The sequence below is a fragment of the Entelurus aequoreus genome, linkage group LG19 (assembly GCF_033978785.1).
Source record: "Entelurus aequoreus isolate RoL-2023_Sb linkage group LG19, RoL_Eaeq_v1.1, whole genome shotgun sequence".
NCBI lineage: Eukaryota > Metazoa > Chordata > Actinopteri > Syngnathiformes > Syngnathidae > Entelurus > Entelurus aequoreus.
This window is the reverse complement of record NC_084749.1, coordinates 26,255,872-26,276,873: the sequence shown is the minus strand read 5'-3', so window position 1 is coordinate 26,276,873 and position 21,002 is coordinate 26,255,872. Positions and strand designations below refer to the sequence as shown.

At 41.9% G+C, this 21,002-nt stretch overlaps 1 protein-coding gene across 3 annotated transcripts in view; it reads right to left on the bottom strand.

Annotated features, from left to right (window-relative positions):
- Positions 1-5,777: 5,777 nt before the first annotated feature.
- Positions 5,778-21,002, bottom strand: part of LOC133635232 (glypican-5-like) — a 189,952-nt gene continuing 174,727 nt past the window's right edge. For all 3 annotated transcript variants that reach the window (XM_062028176.1, XM_062028175.1, XM_062028177.1), the window contains 2 exons: positions 9,585-9,691; positions 5,778-8,222 (listed from right to left, as the gene is read on the bottom strand). In XM_062028176.1, the coding sequence (XP_061884160.1) occupies positions 8,124-8,222; positions 9,585-9,691 (206 nt within the window). In that variant the 3' untranslated portion in view covers positions 5,778-8,123. The remainder of the gene's footprint in view (positions 8,223-9,584; positions 9,692-21,002) is intronic.

The window sequence follows — 21,002 nt, the reverse complement described above, 5'->3', positions numbered from 1 at the left end:
TGGGATCACACTCCTCAGCCTTCCCGGTAAGGTCTATTCAGGTGTGCTGGAGAGGAGGCTACGCCGGATAGTCGAACCTCGGATTCAGGAGGAACAGTGTGGTTTTCGTCCTGGTCGTGGAACTGTGGACCAGCTCTATACTCTCGGCAGGGTCCTTGAGGGTGCATGGGAGTTTGCCCAACCAGTCTACATGTGTTTTGTGGACTTGGAGAAGGCATTCGACCGTGTCCCTCGGGAAGTCCTGTGGGGAGTGCTCAGAGAGTATGGGGTATCGGACTGTCTGATTGTGGCGGTCCGCTCCCTGTATGATCAGTGCCAGAGTTTGGTCCGCATTGCCGGCAGCAAGTCGGACACGTTTCCAGTGAGGGTTGGACTCCGCCAAGGCTGCCCTTTGTCACCGATTCTGTTCATAACTTTTATGGACAGAATTTCTAGGCGCAGTCAAGGCGTTGAGGGGATCTGGTTTGGTGGCTGCAGGATTAGGTCTCTGCTTTTTGCAGATGATGTGGTCCTGATGGCTTCATCTGGCCAGGATCTTCAGCTGTCGCTGGATCGGTTCGCAGCTGAGTGTGAAGCGACTGGGATGAGAATCAGCACCTCCAAGTCCGAATCCATGGTTCTCGCCCGGAAAAGAGTAGAGTGCCATCTCCGGGTTGCGGAGGAGACCCTGCCCCAAGTGGAGGAGTTCAAGTACCTCGGAGTCTTGTTCACGAGTGAGGGAAGAGTGGATTGTGAGATCGACAGGCGGATCGGTGCGGCGTCTTCAGTAATGCGGATGCTGTATCGATCCGTTGTGGTGAAGAAGGAGCTGAGCCGGAAGGCAAAGCTCTCAATTTACCGGTCAATCTACGTTCCCATCCTCACCTATGGTCATGAGCTTTGGGTTATGACCGAAAGGACAAGATCACGGGTACAAGCGGCCGAAATAAGTTTCCTCCCCCGGGTGGCGGGGCTCTCCCTTAGAGATAGGGTGAGAAGCTCTGCTATCTGGGGGAAGCTCAAAGTAAAGCCGCTGCTCCTCCACATCGAGAGGAGCCAGATGAGGTGGTTCGGGCGTCTGGTCAGGATGCCACCCGAACGCCTCCCTAGGGAGGTGTTTAGGGCACGTCCGACCGGTAGGAGGCCACGGGGAAGACCCAGGACACGTTGGGAAGACTATGTCTCCCGGCTGGCCTGGGAACGCCTCAGGATCCCCCGGGAGGAGCTGGACGAAGTGGCTGGGGAGAGGGAAGTCTGGGCTTCCCTGCTTAAGCTGCTGCCCCCGCGACCCGACCTCGGATAAGCGGAAAAAGATGGATGGATGGATGGATCAATCAATCAATCAATTGTATGTACAATATTTTTGTCTCCCAGTGTTTGCGGAAGCCAAAGTACAGCCCCAGCCAACCAGACAGCCCAACCCAAAACAGCAGGTGCGGTGCCCAAGGAACAAGGGACCACCAGCCCCATGCAGCCAGGCCGCCCAGTGACGGGACCCCGAGAGTTGGGACCACCGCGGCGCCCAGCAGGACCATCGGCAGGCCATAGACAGAAGAGGCAGAGGAGGCCATTCTAAAACCCTAATTCTAGCCTTATTTAGCCATTCTTTTACCACTTTTGACATGTGTTTGGGGTCATTGTGCTGTTAAACCAACCTCCGGCCTTTATTATTTTAGGTTGTCCTGAAGAATTTGGTGGTAATCCTCCTTTTTTATCGTCTAATTTAAAGCACCAGTTCTATTGGCAGCAAAACAGGCCTAGAACATAATACTACCACCACCATGCTTGACGGTAGGTGTGGTGTTCCTGGGATTAAAAGCCTCACCTTTTCTCTTCCAAACATATTGCTGGATATTGTGGCCAAACAGCTCAATGTTTGTTTAATCTGACTTCATAACTTTCTTCCAGAAGGTCTTATCTTTATCCATGTGATGTCAGATGAAACAAAAATTGAGCGGTTTGGCCACAATACTCAGCAGTATGTTTGGAGGAGAAAAGGTGAGGCCTTTAATCCCAGGAACGCCATCCTACCGTCAAGCATGGTGGTGGTAGTATTATGCTCTGGGCCTGTTTTGCTGCCAATGGAACTGGTGCTTTAAATGGGACGATAAAAAAGGAGTATTACCACCAAATTCTTCAGGACAGCCTAAAATAATAAAGGCCGGAGGTTGGGTCTTGGGTGCAGTCAGGTGTTCCAACAGCACAATGACCCCAAACACACGTCAAAAGTGGTAAAAGAATGGCTAAATAAGGCTAGAATTAGGGTTTTAGAATGGCCTCCTCTGCCTCTTCTGTGTATGGCATGTCGATGGTCCTGCTGGGCGCCGCGGTGGTCCCAACTCTCGGGGTCCCGTCACTGGGCGGCCTGGCTGCGTGGGGCTGGTGGTCCCTTGTTCCTTGGGCACGGCACCTGCTGTTTTGGATTGGGCTCTCTGGTTGGCTGGAGCTGTACTTTTCTACTATTCAGCTAAGGCATATGTTTGTGCTACTTTTGTTGACAACATTGAATCAGTAAACTTTGCCACCGTAGCAATCTCCTCTGCTTCTTTTCCACGTAGCCAGCATTCATGCTAGCATGTAGCTAACGGCATGAGCAAAGTCGTAGCTCAAGCTGACCGGAAGCACGTGTCACTGTACGCTGAGTACGAAGACTACTGCTTGCTTTCATCTCAGAGTCTCCAAGACACAAAAAAGTCTCCAATGTCCCCGGGAATAGACATTAGATTTGTCGCCAGTAGCTGTTTACAAAAAAAGTCGCCAAGAGGCGCCATCCTCAAATACGTGTTTTGCTTTAAGATGATATTTCAAATTTGATGTGCGCCCATGACAAAAATGTTTGTGTGGAAGTCGCTTCCTAGCAGCTCCACTGTAGACACGGCACAAGAGCCAAGCTTGCAGGTTTAACAAAGTTTTAATGTTTTTTAACAAGATTTTCAAAAAGTCTTCCGGCATGTCGTGACGTTGCCGTCACTCCCAATCCTCTCTCCTCCTCTGCTCCCGGCTGCTTACTGTTAAAGACAACAGATGATTGGATTAACACGTACCACCTGTGAAATCCAATCACCTGCCAGCTGTGTCTCGCCGTCCCGCACATGCCCCACCCCTAGCTGATGGTGCTCCACCCTCGACACCATTGCCAGAGGCGGTGACCTTTGCTCCTGCAGGCGCGCTGACACACTTCCCTCCACAGTTTGTTGCTGCAATACCAACAAGTTACCTTAGTTTAATCCAAAATCCTGTTTTGAAACTGAATGGGCTGCCCCTCCTGGCAATCACAGACTGTGTAACAAATGCGCACGTCCTCCGGGTTAAGCCTTGACCCGGAGGACGTGATTAATCTTCATTCATATTTGATAACGCAATAATTTATTTTTATTAATCACATGCAATAACACGTTAACGCTGACAGCTCTGATATATACATTAGGAAAATGATGAATATGTCATTATTTTAACGCTTTGAATCGGAATAAGTGAAAATCACAATTCAGATTATTTTCAGAACCCCTAATAGATAGATATTGCAAAAAAATAATAATTGAGCACTAGATTTTACTATGAAAACCTGGCAGATCAGTAACCAGAGCTTTACAGTAAAAATAAACGTGGTACTGATTTTCTATTTACAGTAATTCACTGTAAAAACGATTGTAGATTTTGCATCAAATACAGGTAAATACCAGTCGTACCATTGTTCAATTTACAATAAGTCAGTGTAAAAAAACAACAACTGTAACTTTCACAGGGAAATTTGGTAACTGATGTGTGGAATGCATATAAATGACAAATGATATGGATAAATAGACAAACACATCACTCTTAAATTTTATTGAAGACTCTTGATGGCGATGAGTGGTGAGAAAGGAACGGCACCTCCAGGAACGGCACATCCCTACTTTGCTATGAGTTCTTTCTTAAATTCAAAGTGTTTATTTCATCAAAGTGCGGGCACCCTTGTTATAGGCAAGATCGGATGGACAACGGCTGTGTGCTCAACTGATGCAATCACACACGTGCGTGAGGCAATCTAGGCATGCTTGGTACATTTAAAGTAAAGTATCGTAAGCAGCTCTTGTAGCTTTTAGCGCAAGTAAATTGCATTTCTGCTATCGAGGTGACAGTACAAGACTACAGTAGGTTCTGTATACAACTACAAAAGAGCGCCATACTACCCTTTATTGTTTCGTTAGATTTCTATTGCAACAACACATCATCAGTAAGGTAAAACTAACCTGTCTCACGACAGCCTAATCCCAGCTCACGTTCCCTATTAGTGGGTGAACAATCCAACTGTGGACCAACTCCATACTCACGACATGTTCCTCGAGGGTGTTTTCCCAACCATTCTACATGTGTTTTGTGGACCTGATTAAGGTATTCGACCGTGTCCATTGGGAAGTGCTGTGGAAAGGGCTCAGAGAGTATGGGGTATTGGACCAGAATCAGCAATTCCAAGTCAGAGTCCATGGTTCTCGCCGGTGAAAGGATGGAATGCCATTTCCGGGTTGGAGAGATCCTACCCCAAGTGGAGGAGTTCAAGTACCTCGGGGTCTTGTTCATGAGTGGGGGAGGAGTGGATCGTGAGATTGACAGGCGGAGCGGTGCGGCGTCTGCAGTGATGTGGAACTTGCATCAGTCCAACGTGGCGAAAAAGAAGCCAAGCCGGAAGGCAAAGCTCTCAATACACCGGTCGAGCCATGTCTCTATCCTCACCTATGGTCATGAGGTTTGGGTTATGATTGAAAAGACAAGATCTCGAGTACAAGCGGCCAAAATTAGTTTCCTCCGTCGGGTGGCGGGGCTCTCCCTTACAGATAGGGTGCAAAGCTCTGTCATTCGGGACATCTAGTCAAAATGCCCCCCAAACGCCTCCCTGGGGAAGTGTTTAGGGCGCATCCAACCGGTGGGAGACCACAAGGAAGACCCAGGACACGGCGGAGAGACTAGGTCTCCCGGCTAGCCTGCGAACACCTCGAGATCCCCCCGGGAAAAGCTGGACAAAGTAGCTGGGAAAAGGGAAGTCTGGACTTCTCTGCATAGGCTCCTGCCCCCGCGACCCGACTTCGGATAAGCCGAAGAAGATGGATGGATGATTGGCTAGACCCGGTAGTGGTTTGGTGCATTCATTGGTGCAGTGAAATACAGACTCTAAGGCACTGCAAGGTAGGATATCCAATTCAGATTTGTTTTGGTCAAATCAGATCTTTTTATGTAGTCGTTCACATCACACAAAAAATGTGATGTCTAATGTGAACACAATCTGACCCACATGCAGACAGGACATCATGACGTCACACGTGATGCAGTGTTTACAGAAGTAAACATGGCTTCAATTCTAGTAGGTCTCAGTCTTGGCGCATTTGTGGCAATTTCAATAATTTTGTGCAATCAAAGTCTGCATTTTCTGAACCAAATTATTCCACGTAGAAGATTAAGAAGGAAGAGGTTAAACATTTTTGCTCTTGCTCGTGGATTTGCTTCGTTGTCTACTCAGAAGAGTTTGTGGGCAATCAGTCGCAGTCGGGTGTGGTGGAACATTGGCGTGAGATCCTAAAACACATTACTTTTGCCTGTTTTCTGCTCATTTGTCAACTGTGTTTGTTTTGGCAAATAATTATGACGCTTATTACTATTTGATGATGTACGAAAGAGGCCTCGGTCGGATTTGAAAACTTTGGCATTGCAGTTCATATTGACATGAAAAAATCGGTTTTAGGTCACATATGGGCAAAAAAGTCAGAATGAACCTGCAAGTGTGAACAAGGCCTAAGGCTCTCATTGATTTTGATTGGACTATAACTGTTCGTACAATTTTATTAAACACTATAGTGGGTTATTATACAGCCATACTCAATAAAAAAGGACATATATTGAGTCACTAACATTTTGTGAGCGCTGGACCCACTGCTCGTTGATTAGAGTGATATGTGCTTAAATGTAAAGGTCTCCAAAAGCATCCAATAAGACAATAAAATAGAAAATAGATTTGTCGTTTTGCCAAAAACGTCCTAAAGCTGTCTGGATACTTGCTAAATATTTTGTTAAGTTGGAAACACTGATCCCTCCAGCTACGTCTTATTCTCTGGCAGACCAGGTGCGTATGCAAGTATGTTACATACAGTAAATATTACAAAGCCTGTTTCCATATGAGTTGGGAAATTGTGTTGGATGTAAATATAAACGGAATACAATGATTTGCAAATCCTTTTCAACCCATATTCAATTGAATGCACTAAAAAGACAAGATATTTGATGTTCAAACTCATAAACTTTATTTTTTTTTTGCAAATAATAATTAACTTACAATTTCATGGCTGCAACACGTGCCAAAGTAGTTGGGAAAGGGCATGTTCACCACTGTGTTACATGGCCTTTCCTTTTAACAACACTCAGTAAACGTTTGGGAACTGAGGAGACGAATTCTTTAAGCTTATCAGGTGGAATTATTTCCCATTCTTGCTTGATGTACAGCTTAAGTTGTTCAACAGTCCAGGGGTCTCCGTTGTGGTATTTTAGGCTTCATAATGCGCCACACATTTTCAATGGGAGACAGGTCTGGACTACAGGCAGGCCAGTCTAGTACCCGCACTCTTTTACCATGAAGCCATGTTGATGTAACACGTGGCTTGGCATTGTCTTGCTGAAATAAGCAGGGGCGTCCATGGTAACGTTGCTTGGATGGCAACATATGTTGCTCCAAAACCTGTATGTTCTTTTCAGTATTAATGGTGCCTTCACAGATGTGTAAGTTACCCATGTCTTGGGCACTAATACACCCCCATACCATCACAGATGCTGGCTTTTCAACTTTGCGCCTATAACAATCCCGGATGGTTCTTTTCCTCTTTGGTCCGGAGGACACGACGTCCACAGTTTCCAAAAACAATTTGAAATGTGGACTCGTCAGACCACAGAACACTTTTCCACTTTGTATCAGTCCATCTTAGATGAGCTCAGGCCCAGCGAAGCCGACGGCGTTTCTGGGTGTTGTTGATAAACGGTTTTCGCCTTGCATAGGAGAGTTTTAACTTGCACTTACAGATGTAGCGACTAACTGTAGTTACTGACAGTGGGTTTCTGAAGTGTTCCTGAGCCCATGTGGTGATATCCTTTACACACTGATGTCGCTTGTTGATGCAGTACAGCCTGAGGGATCGAAGGTCACGGGCTTAGCTGCTTACGTGCAGTGATTTCTCCAGATTCTCTGAACCCTTTGATGATATTATGGACCGTAGATGGTGACATCCCTAAATTCCTTGCAATAGCTGGTTGACAAAGGTTTTTCTTAAACCGTTCAACAATTTGCTCACGCATTTGTTGACAAAGTGGTGACCCTCACCCCATCCCTGTTTGTGAATGACTGAGCATTTCATGGAATCTACTTTTATACCCAATCATGGCACCCACTTGTTCCCAATTTGCCTGTTCACCTGTGGGATGTTCCAAATAAGTGTTTGATGAGCATTCCTCAACTTTATCAGTATTTATTGCCACCCTTCCCAACTTCTTTGTCCCGTGTTGCTGGCATCAAATTCTAAAGTTAATGATTATTTGGGGAAAAAAAAAAGTTTATCAGTTTGAACATCAAATATGTTGTCTTTGTAGCATATTCAACTGAATATGGGTTGAAAATGATTTGCAAATCATTGTATTCCGTTTATATTCACATTTAACACAATTTCCCAACTCATATGGAAACGGGGTTTGTACTTGGAACAGCAGTCATTATGTCCTCTTACATGAAGAAATCATCGCAGTAGTGTTACCACTGACCTCCGCTGTCATGCATCATGTCATTGGGTGCTAAAAGGTGGTATTTTGAACTCTATTTTACACAACAAGCGATCTACATAAAGTCTTGATATAAATATATAATATAAAGATTTGTATTTACACCTCTTGAAAAAAGTAGTAGTGCTGTGCAAGCTATGCTATGGAAGTTAAATACAGGTGAGCATACACAGGTCAGTACAGGTGATGTATGAAAATGGACCAACAGTTCATCGTCAGCATCCTCATCATCACCGTCCACAAAGTAGCAGAGCGGCCAAACTGTGCTTTAAAACTTTTTAAATGCCAAACAACAGCAACATCCATGGAGAGAACATGGCTGTTTCTCAGTCTCTGGATGGGTCACCCAAGAGTCAGCGGGGTTCCCACGATGACAGCAACAAGAGCATGGTCAGCAGGGTCAATTGGAGCAGTTTAACAGTCGGCATGTTGGCAGAACCTTTAACAGGCACCTGATGGAGTACATGAACAGGACACTGGATGAACACCATGAGATGTCTATGGGTTTGAAATATAAGCATCATATACAAACACTACTAACTACACTTTTAATTAAAGGACGTCGAGGTCAACATTTTTGGCATCTGATCCCAATCCAATTTTTTGGCCTCAGATCTGGTACGATTTCGAGTCCGTATCCAAAATTATTCCTGAGCGCGGCCACCGCTGCTGCTCCCTGCTCCCCTCACAGGGGGTGGAACAAGGGGATGGGTCAAATGCAGAGGGTAATTTCACCACACCGAGTGTGTGTGTGTGACTATCAGTGGTACTTTAACTTTAACTATCCGATACTATGACAATAATTTGTAGAAGTGAAATGTCTTATAGCATGTAACACTAACAGCAAGTAAACACAACTACACAGTTTTATAAAGCTAATCTGCTTATCTTTATAAATTTTAAATTTGCTCGTACTGTCATAAATCAGATGATGCATTACATTTGTGTTATTGAATTCTACATATCGTTTTTTTAACAAAATAAATTGGCTTGTGTACAATAACTAAACAGAAGCAAAACCTACTATTTCTCCTATTTAAATTATTTGGATTTTGCCCTCAAAGTCTTTCTGTATCCAGACATACTCCTGAGTTTTTAAACAATAACAAAAATGACCCCAAAAATATTTGGTAATAATAAGAACAAGAAAAAGACAAATGTCAATCTAATCACTTTAGTATTGTTTATATACTTTTACCACACTAGGTATCAATCGTATTGACATCTGTATCGATCACCCCTACTTTACATTGAAGCGTTAGCTGTTAGCTTCTTATCTCGTCCGGCTCGGTGCGTGTGTGTAACATGCTTAGCCATTCCTTTTCCTCTAGACCTCCGGTGATAATGGTACTTGTAGGACACTTAGTTTAATTCTTGCCATGGTGGTGAGGATTAGAATCTGAGAAGTGACATTGTACTACAGCTTGCTCACAAATTGGAGCCGGTGTTCTGGCAAGACTCTCACCCTGCTGTAATTCATGCAACTCCTGCATGTGTACAACAAGGAATATGGAAATGTAATCGTGTCTCCTGAGCGTGCATTTCTTTTGAAGAAATCTTCCACGCAAGCACAGTCGTCTAAACACTGGGACACAGTTACGGACTCAGAAGCTCATCAGTCGATCAAAAAAACTATTAAAAGGCAAATTTCGACCTTGGACATATTTAATTTTAAAACATGTTTTCTATATTTCATATTGTTTTAGTCATTCTCAAAAATTGGAATCAGACTTGCAATAACCAGATGTTTTTGAGGTCTAAGCTGGTATAGTTCGATATTACCTATAATGATGGTGTTGTGAGGGATGACCTACCAGTGAAGGAGAGCTGGGATGAGGAGAATTGCGGTGGTGAGGAGGAGGAGGAGCCTTGTCTTCTCTGACTGGACTATGTCCACTGGACAAATCATCTGTGTCAGCACCTGAGCACAAAAACAACAAAGGAGAGGCAACTTTTAATTATCGGCATCATCTAATTAAGCAACTACATGCCTGTAGCGGCAATGTTTATACAATTTCTCTAACTGGTGGACTATTTCCAGCTTTATTGCGAGTCGTTCTGTTTTTTTTAAATTTTGCGCAAATACATGACACATTGCTCTTGTCACGATCAGGGTTTACGCTTGCTGCGCGGTTGTTCTTCCAAGATGCAAAAAGGACGGCTCCGGACGAAGGCGTAAAGGTAGGATTTGATTTATTAAATGTAAATCACCCAACTAGCAAAACACAGGCACAGAACAAAAAAGGCATGCGTGCCTACAAACACGTGAAGCTAAGAATTATCAGAAGCTATGGCATGGAACAAGAAAACTTACTTGGAAACGGTGTGACATAAACAATGAAGCCAGGACGAGTGATTAACAAAGGCGGACTTAAATAGTGATCTCATGATTAGCGACAGGTGTGATCCAAACAAATGAGACAGGTGAAACTAATGAGTCGCCATGGTGACAAAACAAACAAGGAAGCGCAAACGGGAACTAAAGAAGTCCAAAACTAACAGAACATAACTAAACAAAACATGATCCGGACCACGGATCATGACAGCTCTTACGGATGGAGTAAACTGTGGGTTTGACTTTTGCACTGATTTTGAATCTTTGTATTTTTTTTCTAAAATATTAAATAGTTTGATGACAAGTGAAGGCGCACATAAATTTGATACTCCAGCCAGAAAAAGGGGTATCCATTGCAAAAATTATTCATAAAAAATATTATTGTCATAGTTATTATAAAACTATATAACTCACAGCAGCCGGGGCTTGAGAACGTGGCAGGTGATTCAAGAATTCTCAAAAAAACCCTTGTCAGATATCAAAACATAATTATGCAAACCAAAAACAGCAAGGTGTAAAATTACTATTTATTGTGAACCATTCCCACATTTTTGTGCAAATAAAGCATATTTTGTTAGAGTTGTTAAAATATTTTGTGGTTAGTGTCACAAACACTTAATACATAAATAACAAATTCAGAACAACAAACTTGTTCAATGACAATAAAAAAAAAACTCAAACATTGCAACTTTTTTTTTTTTAAAAGCTGCTGCAAATTCAGGCATTATAGGCCGCATTAATCGCAAAGAAAAAAAAATACAGTGAAATACTGGAGGGACTGGCTTGTTGAACTAACAACTGAGGGGGTTTGCTAATGCTAATAGCAAAATACATTGACTGCATGTCATTATTACCATCATACAAAATCTTTATTAACTGACAGTAGTGTGGTGACAAAGCGCTGAGTGGACATAATGTAAATGTAGTGGTCGCCTGTCACTTAGCTGGCCCAAGGTCAATTAAAGAGAAACTGCACTTTTTTTGGAATTTTGCCTATCGTTCACAATCAATATGAGAGACAAGAACACACGTCTTTTTCTTTTAGGATTCAAAAAATTATTTAAAAAACACTTACAAGATGTGGCAAATTGGAGTCAACATTGTATATTTCAAAAACATCAATCACTGTTTACACGCTGCAAGTATACATATAATGTAGTATTACGCTCATAACAATATGTAGTATTTGGTCATTTTATGCGTTACTGGAACTTAATTCCTCAGCGCATTTATTTTCGTTTCCATAGCAGCGCACTTCCGACTTCCAGAAACAAATGAGTGTTTGTTCTAATTATGGCAGACTTGGTAACAGATGACGAAGATGACTATTTTTGGACGAATGAGGATTTACAACCCTATTTTTTTTAATATACAGAGGTTGAACTGTTGGTTATAGAAGCTAGGCGAACATCAAGAGAGAATAAAACATTGGAGCAGACAGAATGTCGGCGTGACTTGGCGGTGTAAATGTGGAACTTGGATCCAAGCTATGCCAACATAAATGGAGTGTTTACCCAAAATCAGCTGTAAAAAAACGTCCATGGCCAGCTTGACCAAACAAACGATTGTCCATCAAGTAAGTCGCTATACCATTGATCACGTCATGCTTGTTATTAAAACTACAAACATTGTCGAGTTAGCGGTGTACAAACAAAACATGAAATGTTGGCTAAAACTTTACAGATATTGTAACATGGTTGTTCATGTTTTTCAGTCAGTACAAATTGGTGTCCTATCGTAATGTGTTGTGCATTACAAACTCAGAAGCGATTCAGCTGCTGACACAGAAGCTAGCTTACGGCTAATGCAGTAGTATTCCGTCGCAAGGCGATGTGTTACTACAAGAAATACGTAATAAGAAATAAGTGCAGGTGAGAAAAGAAACCCAAAAAGGGCTTATGCAAGGTTCTTACCTAGCAGTAAATTAACAAACAAAATTAAACATAGTATATGGGCAGTATGGCGTATAGCGGCCGTACCAGAAACCTGAGGGTTGCAGGTTTGCTCCCCGCCTCTTGACATCCAAATTGTTGCCGTTGTGTCCTTGGGCAGGACACTTCGCCCTTGCCCCCGGTGCCGCTCACACTGGTGAATGAATGATGAATGAATGATAGGTGGTGGTCGGAGGGGCCTCGCTTCTGTCAGTCTACCCCAGGGCAGCTGTGGCTACAAATGTAGCTTACCACCACCAGGTGTGAATGAATGATGGGTTCCCACTTCTCTGTGAGCGCTTTGAGTATCTAACAATAGAAAAGCGCGATATAAAATCTAATCCATTATTATTATTATTACTAGATAAACAGTTCCTCAGTGTTTGCTCTTACAATAACAACGTCGCTACAGCTTGGTTATTATACAGGGTACAGAACGTAAATTAAGTATTGTTGGCGGTTTTTGGATGCATTTTTTGAGATATTTAGATGCAGAATTGATTGCTCCCATTAGCCGCATTGCTAAATGCCTCCAAAAATGAGTCGATCTTTACAAATTAGAATGCAAAAAAAAAAGTGTTTTTGTCTCTCTCAAGGATTTTCAACGACAGACAAAATAAAAAAAGTGCAGTTCCCCTTTAAGTAGGGCTCTTAGCTCTAATCAGAAAATACCACTATTCATATCTGAACACAGAAGAAGTTGAAATGGATTAACGCAGTACTTCTAGCATGGCAGCTTTGTGTTGCTGTGCAGTTTAGGTATTGAAGCGACCAAGTAACTGGTGAAGTTCAGCTATATGCTCATTAAATGATGAACCATTTCACTCAATGTATGTTGGCAATTTTCCAAGTTCATCTTGAATGAACCTGTGCCACCAGCACACACACACACACACACACAACACATACTGGTTATCATTTAGAATGGGGACCAAGTTTTTGATCATCACTTGTGGCGACCACCCTTTCTACAGGTTGTGGAGGCATAAAAAAAATTATGTAAAATGGCCACTGCCCAATTAGCTCATACACGTCTATAAATCTCTGGATTGATGAAGTAATGAGCTGATCATTCTTACTGGGGACCCTGGGGAAAAAGAGTTAATATGGCGACTTGTCCAGGGTGTACCCCACCTTCCGCCCGATTGTAGCTGAGATAGGCTCCAGTGCCCCCCCGCGACCCCAAAGGGAATAAACGGTAGAAAATGGATGGATGGATGGTTCATGGGGACCAAATTTAAATAATTTTGCATAATTCACACACATTTGTACGTGACTACTGAGGACCATTTAAAAAAAAAAAATGTTCAAATTAAATATGACATGATCCTCAGAATACAGCACTACAGCTGTCCTCTTATAGGAAGTTTCACCACATAAATGTACCAGCTACAGCCTGATGAGGGGGCTGCTGTGCAAATGTCTCACACTCAAACTAACCAGTAAACATGTTTTATGGGCCAAAGCTTAAAAATCACTTAGGCATCTTCAGAATGGATCTGACTATCATTTAAAAAGGTTTCCTTTTAGGGGACCTGTTTTTTTGTCCCCATACCGTCAGAGGTCCCCTAAAGGTGACTGTGTAAACAGAGCGATGTCCTCATTAAGTAAGCATTTCCAGAACACACACACACACACACACACACACACACACACACACACACACACACACACACACACACACACACACACACACACACACACACACACACACACACAAACGCACACAATAGGTATGCCAGCATAATGTTTTCTAACGTGTATCTGCTTCTGTACTACAGTGAAAGTGTCGTAGTAAAGTGGAAAAGCAAAAGATGAATATTCCATTGAGTTCTGACAACATTCTCTATGCAGAAACACCAACACCATGTCTTGTTATGCTGATTATTATAATGGCTTATATTTAAATAGCGCTTTTTTAGACACTTCACAGAGAGCTGAGAACCAATCGTTCATTCACTCCACTTTCACATTATGATGATGGTATGCTACATTTGTAGCCACAGCTGCCCTGGGGTAGACGGAGGGTAGACTGTGCCTACAGCCCCTTTGACCACCGCCAAAGAGTCATTCACATTCAAAGACCAATGTGAGAGGCACTGGGAGCAAGGTGGGTGAATTGTCTTGACCAAGGACACAACGGCCTTGACCAGGATGGCAGAAGCTGGAATCAAACCTGGAACCCTCAAGTTGCTGGCACAACCGCTCTACGATCTGAGCCACGCCCTCCTGATTATGTATTTTTCTGACTGCAATGTCGCAAGTATTTAGAGACCTCTACTATCTTTGGCCAAATGACGCCCTCCCCCACCTACCGTGATAGCCTTGTGTGTTTTATGAGGAGTTTTGGACTTTTTTGTTGACTATGTCAGGGTGTGTTGGTGACGAACCCCAAGATGCAGAGAAGGCGGCAGGCATTGTGCGAGAAAACATGATTTAATGTCCAAAATATAAAAAAATAAAGAATAGACACAAACCAGGAACTAGGAATGGACAAACTGGAAACAGTGAACAGTAGTGATGGGTCTGGCAACACTGATGCATCGGCGCATGCGTCGAGCTCATAGAGCGATACCCTGTGTCGGTGCGCGTACCGCTTTTAGAAAGTAATGTGACCGATCATGAGCTGTTTTGGTCACGTGACCGATACGCGAACTGTGTCGCACTGACGCCTCCTCTGTGCCCTGTGAGCAACGTTCCCTCTAAGGTACGCGCCTGCGCAATTGCGCACTGCTCAAGCGTCCTCTGCGCACAGCAAATATATGCCGCGTACCAAATCAATCCCATCTGAATTCTAAACAAAATAAACAAAATTATTCTGTGTAATCTTGCAATGCAACTCTGAGTGACAGTGACAACAAGCGGCCCTAATGGTGTTCGTCAACACCGTTCAATTATTGTAACGTCTATCGACTCTATCGAGATGCTTCGAGGACAGGAATTATATCGATCACTTTATTGAGCAAAACTGTTTATATTCGGCCATAACCACACCAAAAACATGAGTAAAAAACTTATATCTTGAAAAACTAGTCATTTTCTGCCGTACAAACCAACTTGTCATCTGTCACCAACACGCATACCACTAAGCCACTGGTGCGTTTATGGCCACACAAAAGTCGGACAACTCAAACACCACACAAAGTTACACTATGACTCCTCAGTCATACGTGTGCTTGTTCTACTGTCATTTATTATTGTTAATTTATTTATATTAATCATGGAATGCTGTTACTAGAGAACGTTACAGGAATGCACACTTCATCCTATGCTTACATTTCATTGTGCAACATGAGGATGTTTAAGGGGAACTAAATGTGATCTCTGAAAGGGGTACAACTGATTTCCAAAGCAGGACCCCCACCCAGACATATTGTACAATACTAATCCATAGCTTATGAAAAACAAGATTTCTTTTATTTTCATTACAAGTGGGCCAAATCACTAATATTACAAAATAATCTAATGAAAATACTCCTCTCATTTGAGTGTTATTATAAAAGATTGGTTTGAGACAGGTGTGCTGCTGCTATTGCCACGTGTGATGTTGCTCACATGTGCTCCACTGAATGCTCAGGGAGTTTTTGTGTTTGCTCACACACATGAACAATTAGAGGGAACATTGCCTGTGAGCGGGTCTTTTCTACAGCCGGAGAAATAATAACTAAGAGAAATCGTCTAAAATTTAATACGATGGAAAAACTGTTTTTTTTTAATAAAAATGTGTAAAAAAAATAAAAAATAAAATTCCCAGTCCACAAGCATCCGCATTCACAACACGTTCTCTTAGTTTTCCATGTTATGATACATGTTCACATTATTTGACTGTATCTAAAAAAAGATAAAAATATATTTTTATTTAAATGAAGATATGAAATAATCCTAAATGAAATACAATGACTTGGTTTATATTATTGTATATACTAGGTCATAAAATCAGTGTCAGTTGAGTCAGTCCATAGGTTGCCTGTAGGGATTTTTAATGTCCAGCAGATGTCAGTATTTAGTGACATAGTATCAATACAGTTTTGCAATGTGTTGAAACGCTTCATGACGCCTCATCAACCCATCACTAGTGAACAGGGATCCAGCAAACAGGGACTAGGAACAAAAAGACAGTAAGCTACAAACAGCTACAAAATATAGCTTACCGCATACAGCTACACTGATATCAACACGACAGGTCGGAACGACAATAATCCAGCACTGACTGGAGGGGAAGGCAGGTTTAAATAGCAGCTGGCTGATTGACACCAGGTGTGGCCAGGTGCCAATCAGCCACAGCTGAGGGGACAGCGCTCAGAGAGACAAACAGGAAACTGAACCAAAATAAGAGTGCTGACAGGAAATAAAACAAACACAGGAAAAACTAAAACTTAACCAAACTGTCAGGGACAAGCCTGACAGACTATAGCATTCTGACTGGTACATTAATGTTTTCAAAAAACACAATTTAAATAGTTTGGACAGAGTTAGCATTCAAGGGATTATACCTTAAATGATAAATGGGTTATACTTGTATAGCGCTTTTCTACCTTCAAGGTACTCAAAGCGCTTTGACAGTATTTCCACATTTACCCATTCACACACACATTCACACACTGATGGCGGGAGCTGCCATGCAAGGCGCTAACCAGCAGCCATCAGAGGCAAAGGGTGAAGTGTCTTGCCCAAGGACACAACGGACGTGACTAGGAAGGTAGAAGGCGGGAATTGAACCCCAGTAACCAGTAACACTCCGATTGCTGGCACAGCCACTCTACCAACTTCGCCACGCCATACCTTCAAGGGATTATATCCCAATACCATCACTAACACTATTGTCTGTTGCACAATCACTATCAGTAGGCTCACCTGTCAAAGATTGCCAATCAGGAGAGTTGTTAGAGCAGCGTTGTCAGATTGACAGTGCTTCTCTTCTGTTTTATGTGTGTGCAGCATGTTATTTTTTTAGAGCTGTCAAATTATATTTTTTTAAAGCCGATTCATCGCCCTTTTGAATTTGGATTAATCATGATTAATCCCAAACTTGCATAATTTAAATTATTGTAAAAAAAGAACCCAATATTTGCACACAATCACAATTTTATTGTCAGAATGTTATCCAGAAATTTTTTACAAATGTTTAACCCTTGTGTAATGTTCATATTGTTGTTACTCAGCCAGGTTTGTGGGTCTGATGGACCCGTTGCATTTTGTGGCTTTTAATGCCTCACAATCAAACACTTTTATGTTAAAATACTGAACAGATGTTTACCTTATCCCAGACCTGGGCATTCTGCGGCCCGCGGGCCACATCCGGCCCTTTGTGCGTCCCTGTCCGGCCCGCGTGAGGCCAATCATAAATTAAAAAATACATTTTAAAAAGTATCTATGTCGAGTGTGCAATACAACGGTGCTGCTTTTGTTTTGAAAAGCGTTATTTGTATTACTTCCGTGTGGACGTATGCTCATGTGTGATTGTGAGTGAATGTGAACAGCTGCAATCACAAATTACAAAATAAAGTTGAAAAAACATCTATGTCGTGCGTGCAATACAACTGTGCTGCTTTTATTTATGGGCGTATGTCCGTGTGTAACCTGTGAGTGAAGGTGCACAGCGACAAGTGATGCACGGTTTACACCCGAGACGCTAAAAAGAGAAAAGTTGATGACGAATGGCATGTTTTCAACAAGACATGGACTGCCAAGCAACGTTCCCTCTAAGGTGCGCGCCTGCGCAATTGCGCACTGCTCAAGCGTGCTCTGCGCACAGCAAATATATGCCGCGCACCAAATCAAATCCCATCTGAATTCTAAACAAAATAAACACATTTATTCTGGGTAATTTTGCAATGCAACTTTGAGTGACAGTGACAACAAGCGGCCCTAACGGTGTTCGTCAACACCGTTCAATTGAACACCGTTCAATATTTTCTATTGAGATGCTTCGAGGCCAGGAATTATATCGATCACTTTATTGAGCAAAACTGTTTATATTCGGCCATAACCACACCAAAAACATGAGTAAAACACTTATATCTCGAAAAACTAGTCATTTTCTGCCGTACAAACCAGGTCAAAACCAACTTGTCATCTGTCACCAACACGCATACCAGTAAACCACTAGTGCGTTTATGGCCACACAAAAAGTCGGACAACTCAAACACCACACAAAGTTACACTATGACTCCTCAGTCATACGTATGCTTATTCTACTGTCATTTATTATTAATGTTAATTTATTTATATTAATCATGGAATGCTGTTACTAGAGAAAGTTACAGGAATGCACACTTCATCCTATGTTTACATTTCATTGTGCAACATTTGGATGTTTAAGGGGAACTAAATGTGATCTCTGAAAGGGGTACAAATGATTTCCAAAGCAGTGCTTTTGGTATAAAATTAAGTTAGGTTAAATGAAAGTATTATTATTAATTATTATTATTATTAGTATTTATCTTATGGTATGTATAAAAAATAATACTGAGCAAAATGTAATTGAAATATTGTCGATGTGGCCCTCCAGCAGTGCTCGGGTTGCTCATGCGGCCCCCGGTAAAAATTAATTGCCTGCCCTGCCTTATCCCAATAAACATCTGTAAAGTATTTTAACATAAAAGTGTTTGATTGTGAGGCATTTAAAAGCCACAAAATGCAACGGGTCCATCAGATCCACAAACGCTGGCTGAGTAACAACAATATGAACGTTGCATGGAAAATTTCTCTGCCAGCTTCTGCATCCCACAGAGATTCTTCTTTTGTGCTTCTGCACCTGCGGTTCCCACACAAGGTTGCAACATTGTTTGTCAACACTGTCTGCTCTCATTTTCTCCCACATTTCACCTTCTGATGTTCTGTGTACCTACAAACTGTCCTCCTCCTGTCTAGGCCTGCTGTGTGTGTGTGTGTGTGTGTGTGTGTGTGTGTGTGTGTGTGTGTGTGTGTGTGTGTGTGTGTGTGTGTGTGTGTGTGTGTGTGTGTGTGTGTGTGTGTGTGTGTGTGTGTGTGTGTGTGTGTGTGCGTGTGTTCTGGACCCGGACATCTTATGTAATAGAAATGTGTAGGGGTGGTGTATGGTGTGTGGTCATTAAATATGTATTCTGATATGTTTTTCACAGAAAATTAGCCAAAGTCAGGGAGTCTCAATTTGAAAAATTAATTAATTGTATCATTTTTCTTTTGATAAAAGAAAACGGGTCCCACAGACCCGAACACCACACAGAGAAGTGAAATTTACCAGCAGTCGGAGTTTCTGCACTCACCTTTGCATGCATTGACCTGATCACTGACCATAAGACAACCCGTGCCGCCTTTCAGGTAATAGACCGCGGTTAAGGTGAAGGAACATAAACAGTTAAAATAAATGATTAATCTGCATACATACATGATTAATGCGATAATATTTTGTGATTCATCACGTTAGTTTTGACAGCCCTATTTTTTTTGCTATCAGTTATTTGGTCACCTGTTTTCATAAATAAAATAAATAATTAAAAGGTGTCTTCTGTCTTTGCATTCTGTGGGCATGCACAAGCCACCATGTCGTGCAGTGACATCCTTATTGTCTGAAGTGCAGCATTGCTAGTTCCAGCTTGTCGGGCTGTTCTTGATTTGTACTGAACAATGCCAGCAAACTGCTTTGGTCTTATCCACTCCGTTTATGTATTTCACCGGCGGGCAAATTGCTCAAAAACAGGACAAAAGAGTTACTTGGCTCGGCTCGCCAATGACTCCCGACATACAAAGGCTGGGTTGCAGTGTGTTCATACACCTTCCACGCCTAATGCCTTGGCTTTACAGTCAATTTAAGGCACACTATTTGGACTTCATAGAAGCTCTACCCCTTTACCTTTATTTATTTATACTCACATTGTCCCCCAACCCCTTTCCAGCCTGCCTCCAGCTGGTTACTGAATATGTCACCTTGGAACCTGCGTGAAGTTGACCCACCTTGTTATTGTAAATATTAAAATAACAGTGCCATTCCATTGTGCTGGTTTGTGCTGTGAAAATTTGTATTTGTGCCGTAAAGGTGTTAAGTTATTCTAAAATTCATTTTCTGACGAGGGATGTCATGCCCCACCTTGTCCAAATCGCTCCAAAAAAATTTTTTTAACAATTGTGCTACCATTGTGCTGGTTTGTGCTGTCAAAAAACATTTGAAATTTATGGTTTAAAAGTAACTAATGTTTTATTATTCATATGCAGCCCCCCCCCCCCCCCCCCCCCCCCCCACCACACACACACACACTCACTATGGCCAAATATCTCCAAACTTGTCCCTATACAATTGTATTTTGTCTCTGATAAACTTTTATTCAGCGGTGAGTCAACTTGTCATATGTTATCATTTCAATTCAGTTCAGCAGCGTCTATTCAAAGTCCCATAGAGAAAGATGCTAAAGTAGCATTGATTCAATCACCGTAATCGAGAAAGATTTACGGACACATTTCTAAAACATCCGAACTACTTACGTTTTTATTGAAACCAAACATTTTCCCTAAAAATATAATGTCTTAAGAACTTTAGTTTTTTGGTAGTTTATGCCCAATTATCGCGTTTTGTTTACTTTTTTCAATTAATGCCGAAACCGCATACCAGTTTTGAATTGGCTTCACTACAGTAGTAGGTATCAAACACTTGTTGTTCCTCTTGGATTGATCAACTTTTTTTTTTACATTTTTATATAAACGTTGGACATTATCTGGAATATAAACACATTCCTTTTCAGTTCAGTTCAGTATATTCATTTACAGTATATGGCACATTTAAAAACAACCTCAGTTAGCCAAAATGCTGTACAAACAATTTGAAACAAAACAGATGTAACACAGAAGGATGAATACAATACAATAGTAAAATATACCTTAAAAGAAGTGCAGAATATATCACCTCAATTACTAAAATGTAATAAACAAATATAAAAAAAGTATAAAACATGAAAAAAAATGACCAAGACATCCTGCCTGACTGGAGTTGA